General features: G+C 41.3%; 1 protein-coding gene across 8 annotated transcripts in view; it reads left to right on the forward strand.

Moving 5' to 3' along the window:
- The window catches only part of ST6GALNAC3 (ST6 N-acetylgalactosaminide alpha-2,6-sialyltransferase 3), a 334,346-nt gene that overhangs the window by 263,436 nt on the left and 44,795 nt on the right, over positions 1–26,115 (forward strand). Inside the window, exons 4-5 of one of the 8 annotated variants that reach the window (XR_012905924.1) lie at positions 19,007–19,165; positions 20,744–26,008. The exons of 3 other annotated variants lie outside the window; for them this stretch is intronic. Coding sequence is in view for 3 of the 5 variants with exons in the window: in XM_075936285.1 (XP_075792400.1) it covers positions 10,171–10,234 (64 nt within the window). In the remaining 2 variants the exon portion in view is untranslated. Of the gene's footprint in view, positions 1–2; positions 5,140–8,719; positions 10,146–10,170; positions 11,024–19,006; positions 19,166–20,743; positions 26,009–26,115 lie in introns of those variants that run through there. 4 more of the 8 variants (XR_012905923.1, XM_075936285.1, XM_075936286.1 and 1 more) reach the window with 4 other exon arrangements.

Raw genomic sequence — 26,115 nt, forward strand, 5'->3', positions numbered from 1 at the left:
AGGGCTTCAACCTCAGACCCCGCATTTCAATATAAATATGTTGGCGTTACACATAAAGGATTCTAAGAACATCTATTATCTCCCAATAGCTGAGGAATTCAGCAGGGTGCATTAAGACATGATGAGATTCTTCCACACATGGCTCTACAGAGAAGTCACAAAAGAGATGATTTAAAAAGAATTAATTGGGTTTTTATTTTTAAAAAATCTACTTTATTGTGAGCTCTGACAATCTCAGGAAGGGTTACCAAACTTGTATAGGAATGCACAGATTTCATCTACATTGAAGACATACTAAATGGAATAGAGGCTCTAGATTCAAATATTCCCCGATAGGTTTGTCAAATATTCCATTTATGATAACGTTGCTAATCAGATGCCAGCAACCGTGTAGCTATTTCACTAGAAATGTAGAGCCCGATTTACAAACATGAGTATCTAAAATTGAGTACTTAAATCCATATTTAGGCATTTAAACAAAGACTTTTAAAGGTTAGATGCTAAAATCCCATCGGAAGTCGCTGCATATTAGGTGACAAGCTGCTAATTGTGTCTTTCAGAAGCTCCCCATTAACAAATGGCCTGATTTTGGAAAGCACTGAGATTCTGCAGCTTTTATTGGTAGCTTATGGGCACTCATCATTTATGGAAAATTAGGTCATTTAGGTTATGTCTACACTGCAGTTTCAGAGAAGTAGCGTGCTAGTCTGTTTCAGCAAAAAACACAAGAAGTCCTATGGCACCTTAGAGACTAACAAATTTATTTGGGCATAAGCTTTCATGAGCGGGAACCCACTTCATCAGATGCATCTGACAAAGTAGGTTTTCTCATACAAGGCTTATGTCCGAATACATTTCTTTGTCTTTAAGGTACCACAGGATTCGTTGTTGTTTTTACACTGTTATTAAAAACCTATGGCTGGCCCTTGCCAGCTGACTCAAGCTCGCATGGCTGGGCTATAGGCTGTTTAATTGTGTAGCTATTTGGGATTGGGCTGCACTTGGAGCTAAGGGACCCTCATCCCTTGCAAGGTCCTAGAGCCTAAGCTCTAGCTTGCACTGCAGTTAAACAAACCCTTCGCTGGAGTCCCATGAGCTCAGCTCAGGTGGCAAAGGCCAACTGCAGGCAGGGCAGCTATCAGGGGAGAAAGTTACCCTGAGGCCTGTGATTTCAAAGGGCCTGGGGCCCAAGCTGCAGCAGGTACTAGAGCATTATTAGCAGCTAAGCCATTAGACTGACAGCAGAGAACAGTCTTTTGATTATGAAAGTGTGCAATGATACAGAGTAACCTCCTGAATGCAAATATGAGTGACGTTTTAGTTTTTGTCATTTTCTGAGCAAGTAGCTACAGGGCATTGTCATGAATTGATGAACATCACGCTGAAATTCGTAAGAAATTCACCAACAAGCTCAGTAGCAAGGTGCTAATGCAATGCTTCTTACTATGATTGCTCACATGATATCAGTAGGTATGCTGCATGGTAAAGCAATCATATTTCTAATTCAAAGCAGACAACTGTGTTTTTAGCCTAATCTATGAAAACTAAAAAAGGTAATTTAACTTCTGGCTTTCCATTCTTTTACACCATGCAAAAATTTTAGAATAATGAGGTTATTCACATTTTTGTGTGTCACATAATGACCTCTATATCAAAGAATGAAGTTTGCATAATTGAGAAGATGGACTCACTTACAACAATGTGAGAAGCCATTAACAGGAAGCTAGAATAATGCTAAAAATACAGCATTTGATGTCACCTATTTAAACTGTACATGGACAATGTGGAGTATAATTGTGCTATTTCAGCTGGCAAATGAATATGGATCAGGGACCATCCAATAGCCCATCAGCATTTTGAATAACAAAGAGGGGTTATTCCAGTCCAGCTATACAATAATTTACAAATATCCCTAAAGTGCATGGTACTTAACTGGATTTATTACTCTAGATAATTTATTCATTCATTTTCATGCTAGGATCTCAGCAAAAATTAAAAAAAGACTATAAATAATAACCACAAATACATTAGCTGCCTATGCAAAATAATTGCCCACTATAATTGTCTGATGATTTTGGGGCCTATCAAATATCTATTGGCATGTTTTATAGCTCATAAATAATTGTATTTCTAGCAACAAACCCATAGCACAGTGTGGGTAATTCAGCTACCATTGCAGTACAAGTCAGCCCTGGAGTGCAGCATATCTCTCCCTTGGAGATACAGCAGTTGTATCGATTGACACTTTATTAAAATACACATTTACAAATGACAACAGAATATGAAATGCTGTTCCAGCCAGAGTATCCTCTGGAAAGTAGTGATCTGGCACTATATTGGAGACCATTACTGCTTTCATTCTGCATTTGTCTTTACACCACTACTGCAGATGGAAATTTTACATGAATTCAGGGAATCCAAACCTGAGCTGGAAAAAGGAAAAAAAAAAACCTCTTATCTGAAACCAGCAGGTAGTAAAACCTGCTTCTGTGCACCTGTTCAGAGTGAAAGAGAGCTCCAAGCTCCGTGGTGATATAAGCATGAGAATACAAAAACAATCTGCAAATGACAAACCAGTCCTTCCTATCTTCACTGAGTTATAAGTATCCATGTATGGATGTGTGAAATGTATTTTTATGGGCTTTGGGACAAATTTACAAATCATTGCTCACAGCAATGTTTCCAAAGCTTTTGCCTCTAAGTGAGTGGCACAGTTATAACATAAGCATCTCACTGGATCTTTAAATATTGCTAATTCTGCTATAGTACCAAGAGCACAGGGATGTAATTTATTGAAGTGGGGCCAAACACACACTGCAAAAACACACACAATGGCATGGAAAGGGTTAACATAATATTTTTCGTGAGATCTTGTGTGATTTCTTTGAAAACTTTAATTTCCGTTGGGAATAATAACTTGCAGCTGCAGTAATGTGCCATATACCAGTGGCAAATGCACTTCTTTGGTGGTTTATGCAAGTCATTATTTCAAAATAGATACCCAGGAGTCACAGCTGGCTAATTAATGTAGCACTAAGGAAAGCTAGAATGTGACCCACTTAACAGCTTTCAGGAACCCACTGTTACAGTTCAGCAAACTTTTCAAATTGCAGTCCCATTACATTGTCACTTTTTTGCTGATTATCAGGATATGTTTAATATCCGTACTATAATAATCTGCCTACTTGTTTCTGACACAGGTTTTCATATAAGTGCATTGGCCTAGTTGATATGCCAGAATACACAATGTGCATGTGCATGTGCTGTTAAGATATTTACACATGTATGTGCCAGGCGAGATTGCTACCATCGACTTAGATGCTGAAATACTTGACTTAAATGCATACATATGGTATTAGCATGAAAATAATTGCATATAACTAATGGAAAATCTGGCCTTGACTGAGTCAAGATCCAATGTTTGTGGCTTTATGCTTCGCTTCCATAAAAGCTTATGGTAACATCATAGTTAGGAACATCCCAGCTCGCGCTCCCTGCAAAGTCCTGAGGCCAGAGCAGTTCTGTGCCCCAGCAGTTTATTGGGGGTTCCTGCTTCCTCCTGCCGCAGTTGGGCACCCTAAACTAAACTGACACCAAAAAAACCTCCATCATGGAAATAGCATCCTATTTGTCACCATCACATGGTTCATGCTCTGTGTTAGATCTCTTTCCTCACCCTCTCTTAGCCTTGTCTACTGACATTGTAATTCTTCGGATAGGGACCAACTGCTGTTCTGAGTTTGTACAGAGCCTAGCACAATGAGGACTCATATTTGGACTGTAGGCCCCACCTTCCAAAACATTACATAGATCAATAAATAATAAATATTTAAATATAGGATGCTGCTGTTAGGAGATTGAATCAAACTGTGTCCTCTGCCAGCCACCTCACAGTATAATCTTGGACCAGGTAGTTAACATCTGTGCACTCAGTTTTCCCATCTGTGAAATGGGGATGAAAATGCTGACTCACATTTGCAAAGGGCTGTCGGGGTTGTTGATGAAATCTGTAGAAATTGTTTGCATTGTTTTAGTGTAGTGGAAATGTGAACATGCATGTTTGTAAAGGGAGAAAGAGCTGATGCCTGCTTGACTCAGCTCTATTGTGTATCAGGTGACCGTTACCTTGACTATGACCTTACTAAGGGCTTGATCTATAATGCCCATTGATGTCAGTAGAAAAACTCCCCTTGATTCCAAGTGGGATTGGACCATGCCTTCCTTAGAGTGCAAAACAAACTTGGCTTAGACCTGGTCATCTCTCTCTGCTATACCAACATTTCTACCACACTAGGGTTTCATTCTCTCCTCTATCTGTGCACCTTAATGGCAAATTTTAGTTATAAAGTGTTAAAGGCAGTAGTGAGATGCTGCCAGTTCCCGAGCTCTAGTTGATATACTGCTGCTTTATAGAAACCATTTTTCTGTCTCTTCTGTGATATTCAGCCTTTATACACACACATAAACACCTCTAATCTTTTTGAGGAAGACTTAGTACAAAAAGATGCTCTTTCCCTAATTCAGCAAGGACTTTATATTTCACTAGTTCCTCAAAATTTTCAGAGCTTTTTCAGAAAGCTTCCTGCTTTTATGCACAGGACCCTTGCGAATATTTCATTTATTTCATAGTCTGGGTATCTCTACACTACAAATTTTTGTCGGAAAAATGGCCATTTTTCTGACAAAACTTAAGGAATGTCCACAGTGCAATTGTGTTCTTCCACGAGAAAATCGAAAGAACAGAGGGGGTTTTCCAGCATTGGTAATCCTCATTCTACGAGGAAGAAGCCCTTTTCTGAAAGAGCTCTTTTGCAAAAAGGCGACTGTGGACGTGGAAGAGGGAGTTCTTTTGGAAGAAGAGGAAAGAGGAAAAAAGCACAGGTGCCCTGGTGGCCGTTCGTCCATAGCAATCACAGTTTACATGTGAGAGAGCATCCATTCAATCTGGACGCTCTCTTTCGAAAAAGCAGATCGCTTTTTCACTGCACTTTTGCAGAGTGGTCGCTCTCTTTCAGAAGTTTTTTTGGAAGATCTCTTCTGAAAGAAGCCTGTAGTCTAGATGTAGCCTCTGGGAATATCTAAACTACACCCCTCTGCAAACAGAGGGATGTAGATTAGGCACATCGCTATTGCAAATGAAGCGGGGATTTAAATATCCCACGCTTCATTTGAATAGAAATGGCCGCTGCTTTTTGCTGACACGGCACTTTGCTGTCAAAAAGCAGCAGTCTAGATGCGTATCGGTCGACAAGGAAAGCTTTTTCCGACTGATCTCTTATGCCTTGTGCAATGAGGTTTACAGAATCAGTCAGAAAGGGCTTCTTTGTCGACCGATCCCCGTCTAGACTGCCGCTTTTTGCCAGCAAAGTTCCACGTCGGCTAAAAGTGGCGGCCATTTATATTCAAATGAGGAGCGGAATATTTAAATCCCCGCTTCGTTTGCAATAGCGATGTTCCTAATCTATATCCCTCTTTCGACAGAGGGGTGTAGTTTAGACATACCCTCTGTGTTCTCTTTTGCCTCCCTGCATTAAGGTCCTGATCCTGAGACGTGCTTAAAGTCTCCCAAGAGAAGCTCAGAGTGCCTTTGGTGGGAGTTGAGGATGCCCCCTCAGCATGTCATGGGCTCAGCATCTCATGGGATCAGAAAAAAAAAAAAAGGTCACAGAACAGGCAACAAGTCCTGTGACCGAAATGAAGTGTCAGAAAACGGCCTTCCTGATTGGAGGTGGGGGGGATATTTGTATTCATGTTGTGTCTCTATGTGTCTAAGATCTTGATGAAGAATTTTACAGGCAAAACCCTCCTATCTGACCTGCATGACGGAATACTGATCTGCAAGGGTAAAACCTCTCCCCACTGACCTGCTCTGCAGAACTAGCCTCTGTCCACAAAGCATCTCCCTTCCTCATCCTGCACACTGTCTGCAAGTACGATATGTACCAGGGGACTCTAGTGAAGATCAGAGGAGAATTTTACCTTAAATGAGGATAAGCCAATGGGCTGCCTTTCTGCATTTGATTTTAAAATCCGAAATAAATTGAAGTCTCCCATTTAGATCCATCTGATGGGTTGCTACTTGGCACACTTTCATATAAAACAATCAGGAGTGTGGATTCAGACAGTGGGATTCATAACATGGTTTTGCTTGTCAGAAACAACTTAATAAAGTTGGATTTGGCAGAGGAAATAAAGATTTTTTCCTTTAAGCATTAATGTGCTTTTTGTTTTGAACTTGTCATTTTGATTTGCCTGGGAGCTTTGTTTTGGTTTCCCTTGAAGATTTCTGGTTGTAATAACTGTTTCCAAGAGGAAGATTCATGTGAACTGACTGCCATTTTAGACTTCAAATCCTACAAAATGAAAGGAGACTGTATCTCAGATGTGAGGAAAAAAGGGCTGATGCTTCTGCATGATGCACATCAGTGGTAACCATAAATACATTTTCAAGATTAATAAAAAGAGAATGGAAACCTCTGTGTTGTGTATGTGTTAAGGTTTTATTGACAGCATCTCCCAGAACACTGAGAAGAAACTATCAATACTCCTGACATTCTGCTTAATCAAGACGTGACCCTCCCATGCAACCAAACAGTGTGTTTACATTATAGACAGGCATTTTTTTGAGAATTTCATTAAATATTTAACAAATGCCACTAAATAATATACTATGACCAACACGGCTGTTGGCTATGGAGAAGAAATCAATCAATTTGTTCTCTAGTTCAGCAGCCTTCAATCTAAAGCTAGGCATGTAAGCTGTAGGGAGGAGGGGGGAATAAACTGCACCTTGAACAATAGATAAAATCAGATCAATAAGAGTATGTTCAGTTTTGTTTCTAAATTGCTCTTGCTTGGAATGTGCCAACAGGCAAGTTCGATAACAGAACTTGGGGCTTGAAACAAGAGGTTCTTGTGCTTCTCCGTCAGGTTTGCAAATTAGTAAATAGTTTGAATCTGTAAATATTACACATCAAAAAGCCAAAATGTTGTGGTAGAGACTCCTCAGGCTAGGCTGGGAAGGCTATGCTTGTTGTCAAATATACAGACTGATCTGGACCCCGTGATATAAATTAGGAGCATACTTTTACAAGCTTTACAGTAGCAGCCAGTCTTCACTGGTTCAAGAGACAAGGTAGGTGAGGCAATATACTTTATTGTCCCAACTTCTGACTAGTGGTGAGAGAGACATGCTTGGAAGTGTGACTCACTCACCTACAGAAGTAGATCCAATAAAGTATATTGCTTCACCCACCTTGTATTTGTAATGTCTTGGGACCATCAGGGCTACAGCAGCACTGTGATCACTGGTTCAAAGCATTCCTTTTCCTACATATGTAACCCACACACCTACTGGGCATGGTTCACTGTCTCATGTAGAGGCACCTAGACCACTTACAGAGAGAAAGAATGAGTGAGCTCTACAGCCTGAGCTGAGAGCCAGCTGACTTTTTAGCTGTAGAGGCTTATGCACTAAGCTCCAGAGGTTGCAGGCTGGTTCTACCTGCCAGCATTACCCACAGCTGCTACAGGCTATGTCTAGACCCGTGGTCCCCAACACGGTGCCCGCGGGCGCCATGGCGCCCGCGAGGGCATTTCAATGCGCCCGCCAGGTGCTTGGGGCTGGCCTGGCCCCGGGCACATGGTGCACGGGCACTTGCGGGGGAGCGCGCTTGGCGGGGAGAGCGCCGGGCGCTCGGCACTCGGCGGGAGGGGGGCGGGGAGCACCGGCCCCGGGCGCGCGGCCCTTGGAGGGGGCTCTGCCCCCGGGTGCGCAGCTATGGGGGGCCCCGCCCCCGGGCGCGCGGCTAAGTGGGGCCCCGCCCCCGGGGGCGTGGATGGGGGGGGCCGCCCCCGGTCCCCGCCCCCTGGCGCCCGGCGGGCAAACGGCCACGCCCCCTGGCGCCCGACAACCTAAAAAGGTTGGGGACCACTGGTCTAGACTATGGAGTTTTTCCGGGATACTGGAGGCATCCTGGAAAAACTCCGCTGTGTCCAGGGAAAGCGTTTGCTCTTCCGACATTTTTTGTGAAAGAGCAGACGCACTCTTTCGGAAGCCCTGTCTTCCTCATTCCACGAGGAAGAAGGGCTCTTCCAAAAGAGGAGGTTTTCTGAAATTTGGCCCCATGAAGACGGACCAAATTTCAGAATAGCCTCTTCCGACAAAGCTATCGGAAAAAGGTACGCAAATTGCAGAGCTCAATTTGTGTACCTTTTGCTGAAAAAAAGTGGCAGTCTAGCCATAGCTATAGTGATTGGTGCCTTCTGCATACTTTAGCAATTGAGAGAGATTAGTGATGGGAGCAAATTTTGGCCTCAATTACAAGCATTACATCCATTGGGAATTGCTTGGGGTTGTTTTGGGTATAATTGAGGGAGGAAATTGTCCCATTGACTGTAGTAGATACTTCTTGTTCATGCTGTCTAGCCATCGGGGAAGGGAAATTCAGTCTACATCACACACTGTCTCTCTGCTGAATTCTAGGACTGTCTATAGGAGGGCAAGGAGCAGTGAGGACCTCTGCAAAGCAATGACCTGAAAGGAAGCTTTGTGTGTGTGTGTGTGTGTGTGTGTGTTTGTAGCTAAACCCCAAATGAGGCAAGTTTTCCCATAACTTCCAGTTCTATTGCAAACATTTCATGGAGCTCTGGCCGGAATGCATCTGACAGCTCTTTACAGCTTTTAACCCAAACATAATTGTCTTTGTGATTTGTCCAGGTAAGATGCAATAAACTACATAGATAAAGGATCCATATATACTGTTTGTTGACTTGTTTATAAGCAGAGGAAAGAACCAGACCTTCGAAACTGAAATTATTTTACTGCGTGAATCCCAGCAAGATGAAACATCTCATTTCCGAAGATGTCCTGAGCCAGGAAGTGAGAGATTACCTTATACTGCACCAGTTACATTATCCTACAAATTAAAATCTTATAAAACACACGGGGAACAATTACACACATTTTTGAAAGCTTTACACAATAAAGTTATGTAATCTGTCTACCTTGCTGCAGTTCTTGCTGACACGTGATAATATTTAAATATGATACCACATAATTGGGAGGAACCTATTTTCTTCCTTTGATGCCATAAAGACTGTATAATCATCCATGTTGTGCAAACAAAATTAAGTCCTCCTGGTGCCATGTGTTGCCAAGAGATGGATGAAAAAGAATTACCGAGTCTCTCTCTTTAGGAGCTAATTCCTTTAGGTAGTATATATATCCTCTTAATCTGCGTGAATTTTACAACGTTGCTTAACAGCCTCTACACTCTTTCAGTGGATTTAAAAAAAGATTTTAAAACCATTTAAATTACATATTAAAATGTAGTATGTACTTATATCTCTATAAGTACTGTCAGGACTAGTCCAAGGGTTGTATGACCCACCCAGTTAAACATGACACCCCTTAGCAACTAAAATGCTGGGAGTAGTGACAATACCAAAAAAGAAGAGAAGGAGGGAAGTGGTGAGAATGGTGGATACCTTTATGGGAGGGCAAGGACCTTTGGTGGGATGAGGGGAAGAGGAATGGCTGAACAACCTTCTCCTTCACCCCAACCAAAGCAATTCTCCATGTTCCTCTGAAGAAAAGGAAGATAAGCTTTGTGTTCACTTAGTAAAGTTATTCAGACCATGTAGTATGAGTTTGTTGCTCTGTTTTGTGTATTTTAGTTCCTCAGACTGTCTCCATCCCAGCGTGAGAGTTATCCATAAACTCACTGCAATCGCATCATAATTTGGAATCTCTGCAGGAGACTGAACTTGCATCACCAGAGTGCATCATGCCTATGCATGTATCCATGCACAGCTACACACATATGCAGCTATTCCTGGCTCACACTGAGATTTTTCAACATAATACATTAATAAGAGCACTGGGATTTTTTAAACATATAGAGGAGGAAAAAGTGCATTACAATGAGGTTAGAAAACCCAGCAGAACACTGACATAGAAGTACATTACTTAGTGTGCAGTTGCATTAATGAACCATTACTTCAAATCCCAGGTTTGCCAATTGTGTCACTGTTCGTTTATCAAGGCAGAATCATCTTGGATGTGAATAGAATGCCGGTACAATAGATCACCGCTCAATCCTCCTGTACCAAATATTTCCTTAAGCCCATTACAAAAGATTTATTTTTAAATTGGATTTTGTTTTACAGCTGGACAGAGCAAGACAGTGTTTGTAGAACAAATGGTGTTAAAACCCCCCCAGGGACTGGCTGACTTCAGTAGCAACCAAGACTGCTGCTTGAGCCCACTGATGCTCTTTTAATGAGTACTGCTTGTCAGAGGATCATATCTACAAGTTGCTGTATAAAATAAGTTTTCTGTGAATTTATAAAGCAGTCTGTCTTTTGAAATGAATGAGGATGCCACACCAATCTCTGCTGCACAAAACAGACACTGGTTTGAACTGAAGGGTTGGGGGGACAACAATGCAAAGTGTGTGACAGTTTTTCTTTTCTTTATTTTTCAAGTTGTTTTCCTCTTCCATGACAGACTCTGTTGTGTTTGAACACAACAAGCTCAATAAACTCAAGGAAAAAATGCAGAAATATGAGCTTGAAAAAGAATTTCAACCTTGGTATGAGTGAATTAATAGAAGTATGACAGGTCGCTTATTTAGCAAACTGGGTGGACAGTAAGATAAAATCTTCTTATGTGACAAGACATCCCAGAAGTCTCACTGTTTGTTCATGGTAAACTATTCAAGATATATCGAGAGAAGGCTCCCAGGCAAATCAAAATGCCGAGTTCAAAACAAAAACATGTTAACGCTTTTTTTAAAATAGAGAATGCATTCCCTTTACCAAATCCAGCTTCATTAAAGTTGCTTCTGACAAGCACAACCACTTTATGAATGCTGCTGTCTGAGTCTTCAGACCTGATTACTTTTAAATATAACTGTACTGAGAAGCTACTTTTTAGATGGATCGGGATAGTATTTAGTCGCCTTGCCATTGATGTGTTCTATCTATCTATCTATCTATCTATCTATCTATCTATCTATCTATCTATCTATCTATCTATCTATCTATCTATCTATCTATCTATCTATCATGGCAATGTGTTTATAGATAGATAGATATAGATATATAATCTGTTATTGCAGGTTAGGTGATACATTTTTATATCACATTTCTCACCAGAAACAGCATTGGGTAATTGGGTACTGCAGAATTTAATGTTCAATACTGAGTCATTTTGATTGGACCCATATTTTATCACTCATATTATTAGCATCACAGATTTTTAAGCCACAAGAGTATATGCTTTGATCTGATCTATAGAAGTTTAGCAAAATCAGGTTATAACACTTTTCTTGTCAAGTATCATGATTGTTGTGTCCTATTCATATCAAAACAGTTCAAATCACTGCAAATTCTAGTTAAAACTAGACAAGTTGCACCCACCCTATAAAAATAAATCATCAAAGATAGCATGGATTTGTTCAGAACTTTGAACTATGTAAAATACGAATCTTTCACTCAATTCAAGCAGAATAGAAATACAGTCCACTTAAATGTTACCATTGGTTGGATTCAAACTTTCCAACCTGGATAGATCTGAAAACCAAATCATAGTGGATGAGGCCTACCACACCTAATTTGATCCTAATTTGGTGTTTCTCTGTTCAATTAAATGTTTGTACCAACTTTTTTTTCCTGGTCACAATAATAAACAGGGACAGGGCAGCCCCCAGAGCCTTGATGCCCAGACCAATTGCAGAGTGGGCAGGCAATTCTGTTTGGCAACTCTTCTTTTGCACTATACAGATCTTACATCCTTCATAACAAAATCATGAACTAAGCATAATAACTAGAAAACTCTCTGGCATAAAAATGTGTTTTGTTAGAGATCTGATTTGAATGTTTCACCTCTGTTAATCTGTATTCCAAACCAGCAGAGGACAGGGAGCATTTATTTATTATATAAATGCAAATCCAAGCTGCCTTTTCCTGTGAGCAAAAATTCTGTCAAACTTTGTCTGCAGTAGAAAGTCCGGTGTAATTTGCTACATATATTTTGCCAAAATTCTTTATCATTCTACATTCTGGGCAGATATTAAGTTGGAGTTCCCTCGAGTATATTACCAATTGCTTCAAAACTGACACTGCTGTGGTCCCTTCTTTTTTGGAACATAGTTAACTTTTTTACAAATTTCAAAGTTTGTCCCACATTTTAATACTGTAGGTAACCAGCTCTTTCCTGATGCAGAGTCTTCTCTCTCTCTCGCTCTCTCTCTCTCTATATATATAATATATATAATTAGAGAGTTTGTGCATCTGTGAGTCCATCTGTCTGCCTGCCTATGAGTCCATTTGTTCAAGAACGCCTCCTAAATAGTAAGAACTAGAGCCATCCAATTTGGAATGCAGTTTCCTCTTACCCTAACTTAAGCAACGTCAAGGTTTGGTTGTGCCAGAAAAATGGGAAGTGCCTGGAATGGAACTGTTTCCCATAAAGGAGGGACATGATACTGCAAAGTGGCCATTGAGTGCCCAGCTGCAAACAGGGCTCCACATGGCCAGCCACTAGACTGACCCCAAACAGTGTTGGATGGAGGAAACCCCCTGCCTCCCAAACCATGCCCCCTTAGCCTGGAACCCCTGGAGCCACCCTGGGGGCCAGGAAGCACAGCTCAATCCCCCACCCCAGAGTATGCCCCCCTGAAGACAGGCTGCAGCCTGAGAGGCAGTTGCAGGCTGGGGCTTGCCTTAAGACCTTCACCCCTTCGACAGGGCAGCCCCCAGAGCCTTGACCCCCAGACCAACTGCAGCATGGGCAGGCAGCTGCAGGCCAGCCCCGACCCCTGTAATCTCGCCTCTCTGGACAGGCTGCACAGTTAGGGTATGTCTACACTAACACCCTAGTTCGAACTAGGGTGGTTAATGTAGTCATACGAACTTGCAAATGAAGCCCGGGATTTGAATTTCCCGGGCTTCATTTGCATGTTGCCAGGCGCTGCCATTTTTAAATGTCCGCTAGTACGGACTCCGTGCCCGCGGCTACACGTGGCACGAACTAAATAGTTCGGACTAGGCTTCCTATTCCGAACTATCTGTACGCCTCGTGGAACTTTGGTTTATATGGTTGTGACTATTTTCTTCCACTATTTGATCTGAGGAAGTGGGTCTGGCCCACGAAAGCTCATCATCTAATAAACCATCTTGTTAGTCTTTAAAGTGCTACATAGCCCTGCATTTTGCTTCCCTGACAAGCCTTGTTAGCTCCCCCCAGTCTCCCTGCCCTTTACCCTGGATTGCTGTCCTGATTTCTGCACCTCCACCTCCTGCCCTGACTCTCCATCAACCAAATCCTGTGTCCTCAACCCACCATCCCTGCCCTCACTCCAGCACCCTTTTCCCCCTGCCTTGAGTCCCCCCAACCCTCTCAGCCCCCTGCCCTCCCTCCTGCACCTCCACCCTCTTTTCATTCTAGCAAAAGACAGAAAAGCTACCAACAAGCTCTATCTAATGTTTGAATCACTTTCCTTCTTTTATTCATACAAACTTTTTTTCCTTCTTTTTTGAAAAATGCATTCATTTAAATAACTCATGTACATTTTCCTTTTACTTTTTAAAAAAACACCCTCCCCAAAATTACTTCACTTGAAGACCTGAGAAACACCAAGTACATCTGCTAGTATACAATATAAAATATGCTACTGCTAAACTTTCCCATTAGCATCTTAATCTAAACAGAAAACAGCCTTTAACATATTAACTGCATGTTTCAGCTGAGTAAAACAAGAACATATTTTTGAAAACAAGTTTTCATTTTCATCTTTCCTAGCTTGTAGTGTGTACATTATCACAGCCTACAATCCGCCCCCATATAAATAGATACAGAAGAAAATTTATTTTAAAACACTGAATTTTTCCTGTTCCATTAATATCTGACTGAAATACAAGGAAACGCTCTCAACAAATAGATTCATAAGCTACAAAGTCTGAAGTGACCATCATGATCATTTAGCCTGGCCTTTTGAACATCGCAGAACTTCATCTACTCACTCCTGTGACAGACACCTAGTTTCTGGCTGAGTTACTGAAGTCCTCAAATCTTGATTTAAGGTTCTAAATCTTCATTTAGTCTAGTTCATGCTAGCAAGTGATCTTGTCCATGCAGCAGAGGAAAGTGGGGGGAAAAGAACAGGTTCTCTGCCAATCTTATATGGAGAAAAATTCCTTCCTGACCCAAATATCAGTTAGCCCCTGGGTACGTAAACAAGAGCCACCTGTCAGCTGGGAAAGAATTCCAGTAATAACTCCAGAGACCTCCCCAACTAGTGTCCCATCTCTGGATGTTGGAGAGATTTATTAATAGTAATAGTGGATGGAGCATATGCTGTCCTAGACTCTCTCATAATAGGCTATGGGTTTTTAAAATGCTGCAAACCATGGGGAGAGTTAAAAGGTGGTTAGCCTTTGGTTGACCATTTAGTTCCTTTTAAAAATTAGAATGGAAGCTGTGCATAGTGGATCTCTACCCAGAAAGAAAGATAACTATTCATGTTTGCAGTCCACCAGATTATTTTAAAATCCAAGGTATGTGTATTGCCTCCAAAGATCTTGAGGAGATAACTACCCTTCCATACAGACCATCTGTGGCTTAATTTTGAGGGTGTTAGCTCCCGATGAAGTCCTCTCTCATTTTATAGTCCGAAAAAATAGAACATATATACAGCTTTCCTCGAAACAACCAGAAATTCAAAGGGTAGTGCCTGTCCAGTGACTCCTTGCTAACATTGAACAAGGCATTTTAGTAGAACAAAAAGCTGTATTGTTGCTAAATTTTCTCACTCTGCTTCACTGTGGAGCTTCCACCTAAAACTTCCCCCTGGCTCCCCGCTACATTTGATAAGGTGCAGTATACATAACCTCACAGTTTCAATTTTGATGAAATTCTATAGTAAAATGTTAGAAGCAGCATTCAAACCAATCTTATCAACCTATGCATCATCATTAGCCTAGGACAAGGAACAGAAGGTATGAGAAAAGGATAGATTCTGTAAATATGGAACGGGTGGCTAGTTGGGCCAAGCACTGAGACCTGAGATAGCAGAACCAGTAAATAATGATAAATGGAACATGCTTTTCTGAGGTATGTCAAGCATGGACAGAGAGAATGGAGCTGTCAGCTATTTGGCAACCAGTCTCCATCTGTGCTTTGAAAAAAAAATCAGTGTCAGTTGCTTTATTTTGTTGTATGTGTTGTTTGGTTTGTTTTAGATATTGGTCTCTTTTCAGTGTAAGACTTCAGGATCCCCAGTTCACATAGTAGTCCTGTGGCACCTTAGAGACTAACAAAAGTACACAGAATCATGCGCTTTCATGGATTTTTGTGAGTAAAACCCACGAAATTTCATGATTCTGTATATTTTGTTAGTCTCTAAGGATAGATCTATATAACAGCATTATAACATAGTGCACTTCTACACTACAAGCCTTTATTTTGAAATAATGTCAAGCTGAAGGACTTCTTACTCCAACTCATGGTAATCCTTCTTTCACAAGGAGTAAGGGAAGTTGAAGGCAAAGTGTTCTTCCTTTGACTTCCTGCTGTGTAGACAGAGCCAAAAGCCGAATTAACATATGAGCTATTTCAACATAACATATGCAATTGACATAGCTGAAATAGCGTAGCCTAATTTGATTTTAGCCCTGCTGTGTTGATATACCCTAAGGTGCCATAGGGCTACATGTTTTTAAAGTTACAGACTCACACAGCTACCTCTATGTGACAATTCACATAGTGCAAGTCTGGTACTAGTTGTGGGATGTGTCCATCATACCAATCACAGAAACCCTAGTTAAACACCACAGAGAAGGAGAAAGTTACAGCGGTCATCTTACGAAATCTTTGTTTCCTTTGAATTATGTGCCGCAAAGTTATTTTTTTCCTAATCTCTAATTGGTGGTTTAATATCTGGCAGCATCGGCTCTGGAAGCCAGACACAACATCTCCAATAGAAGTTGAAATATTAATCTCTTGAGACTCCCAATGTACAGATTTCTTTGGCTTATAAAAGACACATCAGTCATGCCTCTTCTCAGAACCCGCTCTAGCTAATTTCTTAGACTTTGTCATAGGCAGCTGGTAATAACTCCAGTGAGCAGATGATATGTTACAAGAGAGATGCCAATGTGTACGCACAGATTAGTTCAACTGACCTTTTTTTGGCAGATGTCACAAAAAGATGTAAAAATAGCTCAGCAAATTCCATGGGGATAGATCTAGCTATTATATGCCTTCTTCTCTACTAATTCGTTTTCCATTCTCTTTTCTCAGTAACTCTGGTACAAGCTATTCCAGCAAGAAACAACCAAGTCACATTGTAGTGTATTGATGTTTAGAAACGTCTCCTAGTTTTCTTTTTTTAATGCTTGCCCTACTACAGTTTCCTCTCTATCCCATCCACCGGGTAACAGTATCACAGAGTGCCACTCGCCCTTTAAGAGAGAAGAGGCCTGTGACTAATCAGCTACCTCCCAACTGGGTTTAAGAGAGAGCATTTGGACCTCATACGTGTACGATCCCAGAAGGAAAGGGCAGGTTAATGCTGCTTGAAAATGAGAAATCAGCAGGTGAGGGTTGCCAGAAACCAGAAAGATCCAGCAAGAGGCTGTGTTACCTAGGGGAAAGTTGAAGGCAGGAAATCAGTAGAGTGATTTGCAGATTGATTTTTCCTGCTGAGGGATAGGGCTGAAGGTCAGAGAATAAAGGAGGGGCATTGCCACACTGGAGAGCTGGAGATAGGCAAAGAATGATAGGACCTGAGAACGGAGTGATGTTCCACTGGTGAGAATGATCTCTCAGAAGATGGCTGTGGGAATTCCTGTTGGGAAGAGCAAACTTCCAATGCCAGCTGGAAGAGCTGAGGTTGTCCTGATAAAAGGATAGGAAAGGACTGAAGAAGAGCCCAGGTGTGCCAGAAGATATTGGATGTTATGGAGTCAGAAAGTCTGGGTTATGGTCCCAGCCTGGAACCAGTTCCTTGGGAGTGACCCCTTTACTATGCTAGCCTACAAGGATCCGCAGACTTCCACAGGGGCAGGCCTTGCTCTCTCTCCATGGCTCCCTGCAGCCAATCCAGTCAAGCTAGACTCCTGCAGGAAATGTATTCTTACTTCTTCTGGGTACACTACCCTCGGTAAAGAGTTGCAGCAGCACCAGTCACCCTTTTCAAAACAAGGTAACAATTTATTAACCACCTAGTACACAGAACCTGAAAATCATTAGATTAGCCCAGAGAAAGAAACAACCTTAAGACAGTTCAGACAGGCCAATGCCAGGGCTTCACCCAGCCAACCTGCTGTAGATTCCAGCTTGGCTCTCTTTCTCTGTCCCTCTCCCTTTAGCTTAGTCCCAGTTCAGAGCTCTGTGTCTCTGAACATACCATTCTTAATAGAGCCTCCAGACACTTTTCCTGTTGGTTCTATATCTGGGATGCTGTTCATCCTGCAGAGCAGAAGTGGAAATCTCCTTACACTTGGCTCTTGGTGACTAGCTATGAATGTCCCAGCCATCTGGGATTTCCATTGTGTCTTTTGGCTCTGCCATTCTCATATATAGACTTTATTCGGTTTGTTAATGACATTGGCCTCCACCCAAGCTGCCACGTGTGTCAAACACTTCATCCCTTCCATTTACACCCAGTGAATAGCGGTACAAAGCTCAGAGAGAAATTAAGGTGCACGTAGAAATCATAAAAATATTATCAAAATTCCCACGTTAATCACTGGGACCTTGAGGGGATTAGAAGTTGTGAGGTTTTACGGGATTACATGTGCCTGGCAAGAGAAATGGACTATATTTTGGGACTTTTATTATGGATTCTTTTGCATTATGTTTTGTAATAAACTGGCCACAAAGTAAGAGAGCTTAGTATAGCTTTACTGGGGATTCTGAAGGAGGAAAACCAAGACAGACATGCCTGCTCTACTGCAGGCTGGCACTAGAGGTGGTCCAGGTGGTGTTGTCCTATTACAAACAGCTATACTGCTACTGTAGAGATCTAGCTTGGGGGAAAAAAGCATTTGAAAAGTATTGACAGTGAAACTGTAAAAGAATTTCTGCTTGATGCCAAAGTAATATTAGCAATGTCGTGTTAGCCAATGCTTCACTCAGCAGTAAATCTTACATTTAGTGGAACTGGACATATGAGAAAACGAACCTTGTTCTTTCAGTGAGTCTTCATGTAGGACAACTAAGATTGAACTAATCATGACTTGTTAATTCCTGTCATGTTAACCAAAATTATAACATGAACCTTTCACAGATATAATCCCATGTATAAATCGTGAAATGAAAAAAATGTTCATTTTCCTTTAGACCTTAAATTTTGGCACTTTTTTCTTCTTACAGCAGTTGCTTTGACTAGCTCTGAATTTCATTTTTCATTAAAAGTGAAATTTCAGAAAAGTTAGAAGACGAAAAGTACCACTGGACAACATGCAGGGGAATAGGCTATAGATTTATTGCAGTAAATGTTTTATTGGTTTGAGCAAGGGATTGGAAGATCTAAAAGGTCTTTTCCATCTCTTAGTTCTATGATACTGTTACATGTGATGATCTTGGCTTTTGAAATCTGTTTTTAATAGACTTATGCACATAACATCAGTGGGAGCGAGACACATGCCCAGCTGGGAAAATAGAGCTCTATAGAGTTGTGTCAATGAAGCATAATGTTCTGAGTGATCATCTCTCCCTGTTTCTAACCCTCATTCAGAAGAAGCTGAGAGCTGGGTTTCTTTAGGAAGCCAGCTGGGTAGATCACAGTGAAGCACAATGAAAGAGGATGTACCTTTGTTTAATCTTGTTTGAAATTCTCTACTTTGAAAGCTTCACAGCATAGTCAGGAGAATGGAAAGGTTTTTCATGCACCCATAGAATTAACAATCCATATCTCATAGGTGTTCATATGAACAAGTTTTTACTCTTCAGAAAATGTGTTAACCATTGTTTAAATTCTGTCAATAATCTTTACAGATTACCATCCATTTTAATTGTGATGAACCATGGACTACATCTTTCCCATTAGAGAATCATCACATATATCAACTTTGATGTTTCCGGCATCTGTGTATTGCCCATTGTACTGCGGAAGCTGACGAAGTGCATTTTCAAACTGCATTTCACTCTCATACTGTAGGTATTTTACATGGCAGAAAAGCTAATTTAATATGACATACATTGGCAATGTACATTGGATGGGTTTGTAGTTAATATAATAGATCTGAGTCAGAAAATATAACTTTTGTTCTGCCAACCACTTTAGATCTGATTCTCTGCCACAGAAGTCAATAAGGGTATGTCTACACTACCACCCTAGTTCGAACTAGGGTGGTAATGTAGACAACTGGAGTTGCAAATGAAGCCCGGGATTTGAATTTCCCGGGCTTCATTTGCATATTGCCGGGTGCCGCCATTTTTAAATGTCCGCTAGTGCGGACTCCGTGCCGTGCGGCTACACGCGGCACGGACTAGGTAGTTCGGATTAGGCTTCCTATTCTGAACTACTGTTACTCCTCGAGTGTTGCTATAGACTCCAAGAGCAGTAGGAGTAAGATCCATGGACAAGCCTCTCTGTGCTTCATTTTTCTCATCTGTGAAATGGGGCAGTATACCTACTGAACTGATAGAAGTGTTGTGTCAGGGGTCCTGGAACAGTAGTATCAGGAGGTCATGCTCCCCTCCTCCCACTTTTTGCCAGCCATAAGGGTAAACAATGAGAGGGAGCGGGCAGGGCCTCAGTAGAAAGGGGTGGCATGAGCGTGTGGCCTTAGGGGAAAGGCCAGGGCTATGGTTCAGGCACCTCTGCCACTCCTGTGTTGTGTAGCTTAATTCATTTGAGTTCAGAAAGCATGTTGAGACTTTAAAGCACTTTAAATGTTTGGATGGAAGGTGTGACAGAAATGTAAAAATTACTGTTCATCTCAGAGTATTGCAAAACAATATGAAAATAGCTTAAAACAATCCAGCACAACTCAAAGCAGACATCATTTGAAAACTTGGAGGCTGCGGGCATCTATTCATATGGTCATACATTCGTGTATATGTAATGGTACTAATTTAATACCAGCCCAAAATAGGTTGATTAGGAGGATATATACAATGAATCTTCTTAGACATTAATTTTGTCTGGCAATTTGAAAAATGTAGATCTTAATGAAAACAAGGGTTCACAGACCATCTCTAGAAGTACATCCCTTAGCAGCCTCCTGCAGTAGAGCAGACATCTATAGTAATATTAACCTCCAACTAACTGTAATGCCAGGTAGCTTTCCTCCCTCATCCCACTATTGACTTTTAGCAAGGTTAAATGGCTCAGGAAAAGTACTGAAAAGCTATCTCCATTATTTTCTTAGGGACGAATGGTTCCTTATTAGCAGCCACTAATTGGGGCTGGGCTATCACAGCCACTGTTCTTTCTAAGATGAATACGGTCACACATATAAGCTATGGATGGGTGAACTGAATAACATCCTTGTGTGGCTGATCGTGCCCTTCCTCAGACCTTTGCTTGTGGTAAAGACTTCTAGTGTGCTGATATTGTAAACTGGATCACAGTGACACAACATTGCATTGTGGTAGCAGGTAGGCTGTACCCAAAAAGATTTGGTTCTTCTAAGTCTCAGGCAGGCTCTGTTTGGACAAGTCAGGTTGTTTTTTAAACCACTTGCCCAGCATCATGAAAAATAGCCAATGTTCTGCTTCCTTTCCCAGATACACTCACATCCCCAAATTACAATGTATATAGAAAATTTCAGGAAGCAGCCACTAGAAGAGAGCTTTCCACCATTTGAAGAAATAATACCTTTTAAGGCATCCTGACTGAGCCGCACTATATTAACCTCTTCCACTGAGCCAGGCGGAGAATGGAACCCAAACCAGCACAGATTAGCTGTAAGTCTGGCTTTGTAGCTGATGTCTTGGGTAACTACTCTAACCTCTGTCTCTGTTTTCCTATGTGCTAGTTGGCATAACCATCCTTACAGCTATATGGGACCTAAGAAGGCTGTGCAGGTCAGTGTTTGGAAGGAGGTATTTTAGCAATGGTTGTCCTAACTTTGGCCCATAGAATGCTGAGCAAGATCCTATTTAATCATTGCAGATTTTCACATACACAAACTGATGCTTCTATTAGTGAAATAAGCTGTTTAACAGGAAAGTAGAAACACATTGTATTTAAGATCCCTTCCCCTAGGGAGGCGAGTAAAAATCCTTTCTGAGAAAAAGAGGTGAGCTTCACACACATCTTCTGAGTCTTATCTAATCCGTCTCCACAGTGGTTGGGGACCTACAGTAGTAAGTTGACTTCTGGTATTGTTTCAGCCAGTAGTCCATACCAAATACTTTTACTCCAGCTTCCAGCAGCCACATAAAATTCTATCAGCTTTAAACAAGTAGTTTGTGCATTGCAACATGACATTTCTCTAAGCCTGAATTCCATAATCTTTTGAATCCTTTTACATTGGTAAAAGGGCTGTGGTCTCCTTTCCACAGAGATCTCCACCAACCAAGGTGGACAGTAGTTGACTACTGTCCATATCTTCATAACCTTTTAAAGCCCTAGAAGTTTTTCCATTTGTGCACAATGCTGCCAGACAGGACCCTCTGCCTTACGGAAAGAGAGCTGAATGCTCAAATCCTGTCTGTTATGCAAGGGCACCATTTTAAGAGGATGGGGAGGGAGGCAGCAGCCATGCGCTCTGGGACATGGCTAGATTTTCATCCCATTTCCCGGACACTAAGGGAGTGAATGGAAAGTGTTTGCAATCCATGCATGTCTCTCACACCTGGCTGGTAAAGGGAGCTCACCAGATGGCATGGAGCAGGCACTGGGGAAAGGTGGGCTGCAGTGAACAACTGGAGAGGTGCATAGTGATCCCAAGGAAAAACTGATGGCAGAAGACACTGAGGGTCTCTCTGGCTTCTCTATAAGAACACAGTGCAATGCCTGCCACGATAGCCAACTTTGAACTATTTCCTTTCATGTGAGGCATATGCAACCAAGGGGAGAATCTTGTATAACTGGGGCTTTGGAGAAAATCTTGAAGCAGTTCTTAACTGCTGACTAGAACAGTAGTAAAAGGTTTTATCAGCATGTCTCTGCAGCAGAGCTAAAGCCGAAATAAGCTACACAACTTGAGCTACGTCAATTGTGTAGCTTACGTCGAAATAGCATATTTAGGCTTTTGGCACTGTCTACACAGCAGGAAGTCTGAGTTAGAGTACTCTTCCTTCGACTTCCCTTACTCCACGTAAAATAAGAGTTACAGGAGTCAGAGTGAAAAAACCTCCAGCTCGCCATTATTTTGACATTTTGTTGAAATAACTGCTTGTAGCTTAGATGCAGACTACGTTATTTTGGAATAACGCCAGTTATTCCAAAATAACACTGCTGTGTAGACATACCCTAAAAATGTATTTTTATGGTTTGACTGCCATTGATTGAAGTATACCATCTGTGCATTTTCTGAGGCAGTTAGAATCCCTGGTTTTGATGATAGTAAAGTCAAGAATTATCAGTCTAATCATCTAGACTGTACACTGCCAGTGTAAACCCATGTCCAATTATCAAATATAGTGAAGGATTCATTTAGCTTAAAAGGTTTGACATTTCAAATGAAACAAAATGATTACATTACTAGGCTCTAACAGGAGAATAGTCTTTCACTGCAAAAATAAGTGCCCCAATTTACCCTCCACATGTTATATTCCTTTCAGTGACATTATCTCTTCAGTAATTCTTAAACTAAGCTAGACAAGGTTTAGATTTGTTGTCATGAAACTCCTTATGTAAATAGCTCTTTAGAAAGCATGACCCATATACATATACTAGTCAGAGGTTGAGGAGTTGTTTCAGGATATACAATAACTGACCTCTATTTGATTGGCTTTAAATTCCTTTATGCATATTAAAAAGCTCTCAGGCATTTAAAAAATCATTTGTGGGCATTTTTTTTATAAGATAGACCACTCAAGACACTGAAATATCTTTTAAATGTTTTTTCAGGCTCAGGCAAACTGTAGAATTTAAAAGTGCTAACTGTGCTAAAAATGTATCCTCTTGCTGCAGAGAACCCCAGGTAAGCATCAATAGCTACACTGCTATAAGGAATACCAGATTAAAAATTAACAATTCAGTAGCATGGAATTTTGGCGATAGAATCACAATTAGCTTTATAAAACAGCTCCATTCTTTTTGAAGTTGTTTCCTTGCCTCAATACTATTTGTCTGGTAACACTTGCCAACAAAGACTTTATATGAATTACAATTAATAATATAAAGCGTGGGATAACTGTTATGTTTTATTGAATTCTCCTTGAAAATAAGCCTTCATTTTGTGCCCCAAATATAAAATTAAAGAAGTGGAAGACCTAGACGATAGCCTATATACACAAGAGATCTGGATTAAACTATAAACATTACAGTGGTTATATGGAAAAATAAGTACAGATATTTTTGTGTAATTGAGTTTCTTTTCCCCCTGAGCAAACACTTCTGAGGTCCAAAGCGAAAATCTGTTCTGCTCCACAATTTGGTCTTGCAACCAATAGGTTTTTCCAGTGGTGTTTCATAAATTGTACCTCAACTATAATAGAAGTCTGCATATCATTTTTTCTTGCAGTATTAAGGTTTCCTTTACCACATTCTCATTTATCTAATCTTCAGTCTGCATCCATTCTGAAGAGATGAAATAATGAAAAGCAATAAGTTAAACAAACATTTGACACATATGGCAGTTGAGTGTAGTGATTCATTTTCTAACATTATCTAGGGTCTGATAGAAATTGCTCAGGCAGCTCCCCATTGTGTGTGTTTTTTTTAATTAATTCTAACCACACTTCCAATACCTCCACCAGATAGGACCACCCAATTTTTGCATAGCAAAGAGAGCTTTGTGTAAGGTACTGAGTGCCCTCAGCTCCTCTGTGTGTGCCAGAAGTACTCAGAGGTCAGGAGTGATGGGTATGGCACAAGAACTTAGAAGGAATACAATTCAGTGCTTAACATACATTGGGAGACTCTCCATATCTTACAGCTGCATTTCTTAAACTGTGGGTCCCAACCTCCCAGGGGGTAGCAAGCAAAGGGGGGTCACGGTATCACAAAGTTTGAGAACCCCTGCCTTACAGGATTGGGTCTTAAACTCCTGGCAACATGGGCTAGTCCTGAAGTCCTTAGGCAGCCCAGGTTCCCATAGAAGAAACCAAAAAATCTTTAAATATCCTTTGGTACAACCAGCTGGTCTGGTGCAGCAAATGGTGTGCTGTGCTTTCAGGCCTTGTTAGTGGCACAATCTCTGGAGCTCCACCGCTTTGAGCATAATATTGCTACAGAATCACGCTTCTGAAAATCCATGTCATGCAGACAAACAACAAAGGCAGTTGCCAGTTTAGACGCACTATCAACTTTCTGGATCTGCCAAGAATTAGTTGGTGAGTCTATATTATTCCATTTACCTCCATGCTAACCGCTTAGCTTTTAAATAGTCTTCCGACTTGTCAAGAGGGGGCACAGCACTTAGGAAAAACACATTTCCTTATTCCTTTTTGGACTGCAAGTCAGCATTATCTGATTAAGTCTACTTCCTGTGGCTTGTTCAGTCTCACTTATCAGGCACAGAGGAAAATATTTCTAATAATAAACCACCAGAAATCTGCCTCCATATCTGGTGTTGGTCTGCATGTAACAGAAATCTTTTCATTTTAGTTTTAAAGTATTGCTTCGTTCAACAAGCTGACTGCTGGCTGACATACAATCTAACCTAAAAGCTATGGATCAGCAGGTAAATGCAGAAATTCTATTAGTTTTCAGACCTGGGGTTTACGCCTTCCATTTCAAATGAAATCAAAATCCCACACATGAATAGGTAAAGCACAGAATATAGATCCTTTCTTAAAAACCATCTGGATACCTATTACATGAGTCTGGAAAGAAAGTAGTTTCTGCATCTTGTAGATACTGTATTTCTTGCGCTCAGTGTCTCTGACAAGGACAGTAAATAGCAGACATAAAAAAGATCCATTCTGAGGAAAAATTAAAACTATGACAAATGTTATATGAGAAAAAGTGAAATGCTGCTCAGGTACAAAGACAGAGAAATTCAGGTATGTTTGGCATTAATGAAAACCACTCTAAGCTTGTATAAATGTGAATTCCTTACCTAACCCTGAATGTATTGTCACAGGCTAACTTGCAGTGCTTAATCTGTGCCTGGGTACGTCTACACTACAACGTTAATTCGAACTAACTTAGTTCGAATTAGTTAATTCGAACTAGGATAATTCGAACTAACGGATCCAGACTAAAAAACTAATTCGACTTAGCGTTTTGCTAATTCGAACTAGCATGTCCACATTAAGTGGACCCTGAACTGGGGTTAAGGATGGCCGGAAGCAGTGCCGGCAGGGCATCAGATGAGGACTTAGAGCGTGGAGATGCTGTGTCAGGCTAGCCGAGGGCTGTGCTTAAAGGGTCCCGACCCCCACCCCGGACAGACAGTTCTCAGGGGTGCCCAGCTTGCAAAGCAGTCCTGGCTTGGATTGCCCGGAGTACCCACACTGGGCACATCACAGCACTCGGCCATCAGCCCGGTTGCACTTGCCGCAGGCTGCCATCTGGGGAGAGGGGAAATTGGGGGGCTGCAGGAGAGCTTCCACCCCAAAAGCCCGCAGAGCCAGCCCAGTCCTCCCCATCAGGGGCGCATACCCCATTCCTCCCTCACCTCCTTCCACTTACCCTTCCCTAGCCCCTCTTCTTGATGTACAAAATAAAGGACAATTGTGTTCAAAAATTGAATCTGTCTTTATTGAACAAAACTGGGGGAGACTTGGAAAAGGAGGTGGGAGAGGGAAAGAGAGAGGCTAGGAGAGGGGAGGGTAACTAAAATGGGAACAGGTCCCATATGAAGAGAGGCTAAAGAGACTGGGACTTTTCAGCTTAGAAAAGAGGAAACGGAGGGGGGACAGGATAGAGGTCTCTAAAAGCAGGAGTTGGGTGGAGAGGGTGCATACAGAAAAGTTCTTCATTAGTTCCCATAAAGAAGGACTAGAGGACACCAAAGGAAAGGAATGGGTAGCAGGCTTCA

The sequence above is a fragment of the Pelodiscus sinensis genome, chromosome 9 (assembly GCF_049634645.1).
Source record: "Pelodiscus sinensis isolate JC-2024 chromosome 9, ASM4963464v1, whole genome shotgun sequence".
Taxonomy (NCBI): Eukaryota; Metazoa; Chordata; order Testudines; family Trionychidae; genus Pelodiscus; species Pelodiscus sinensis.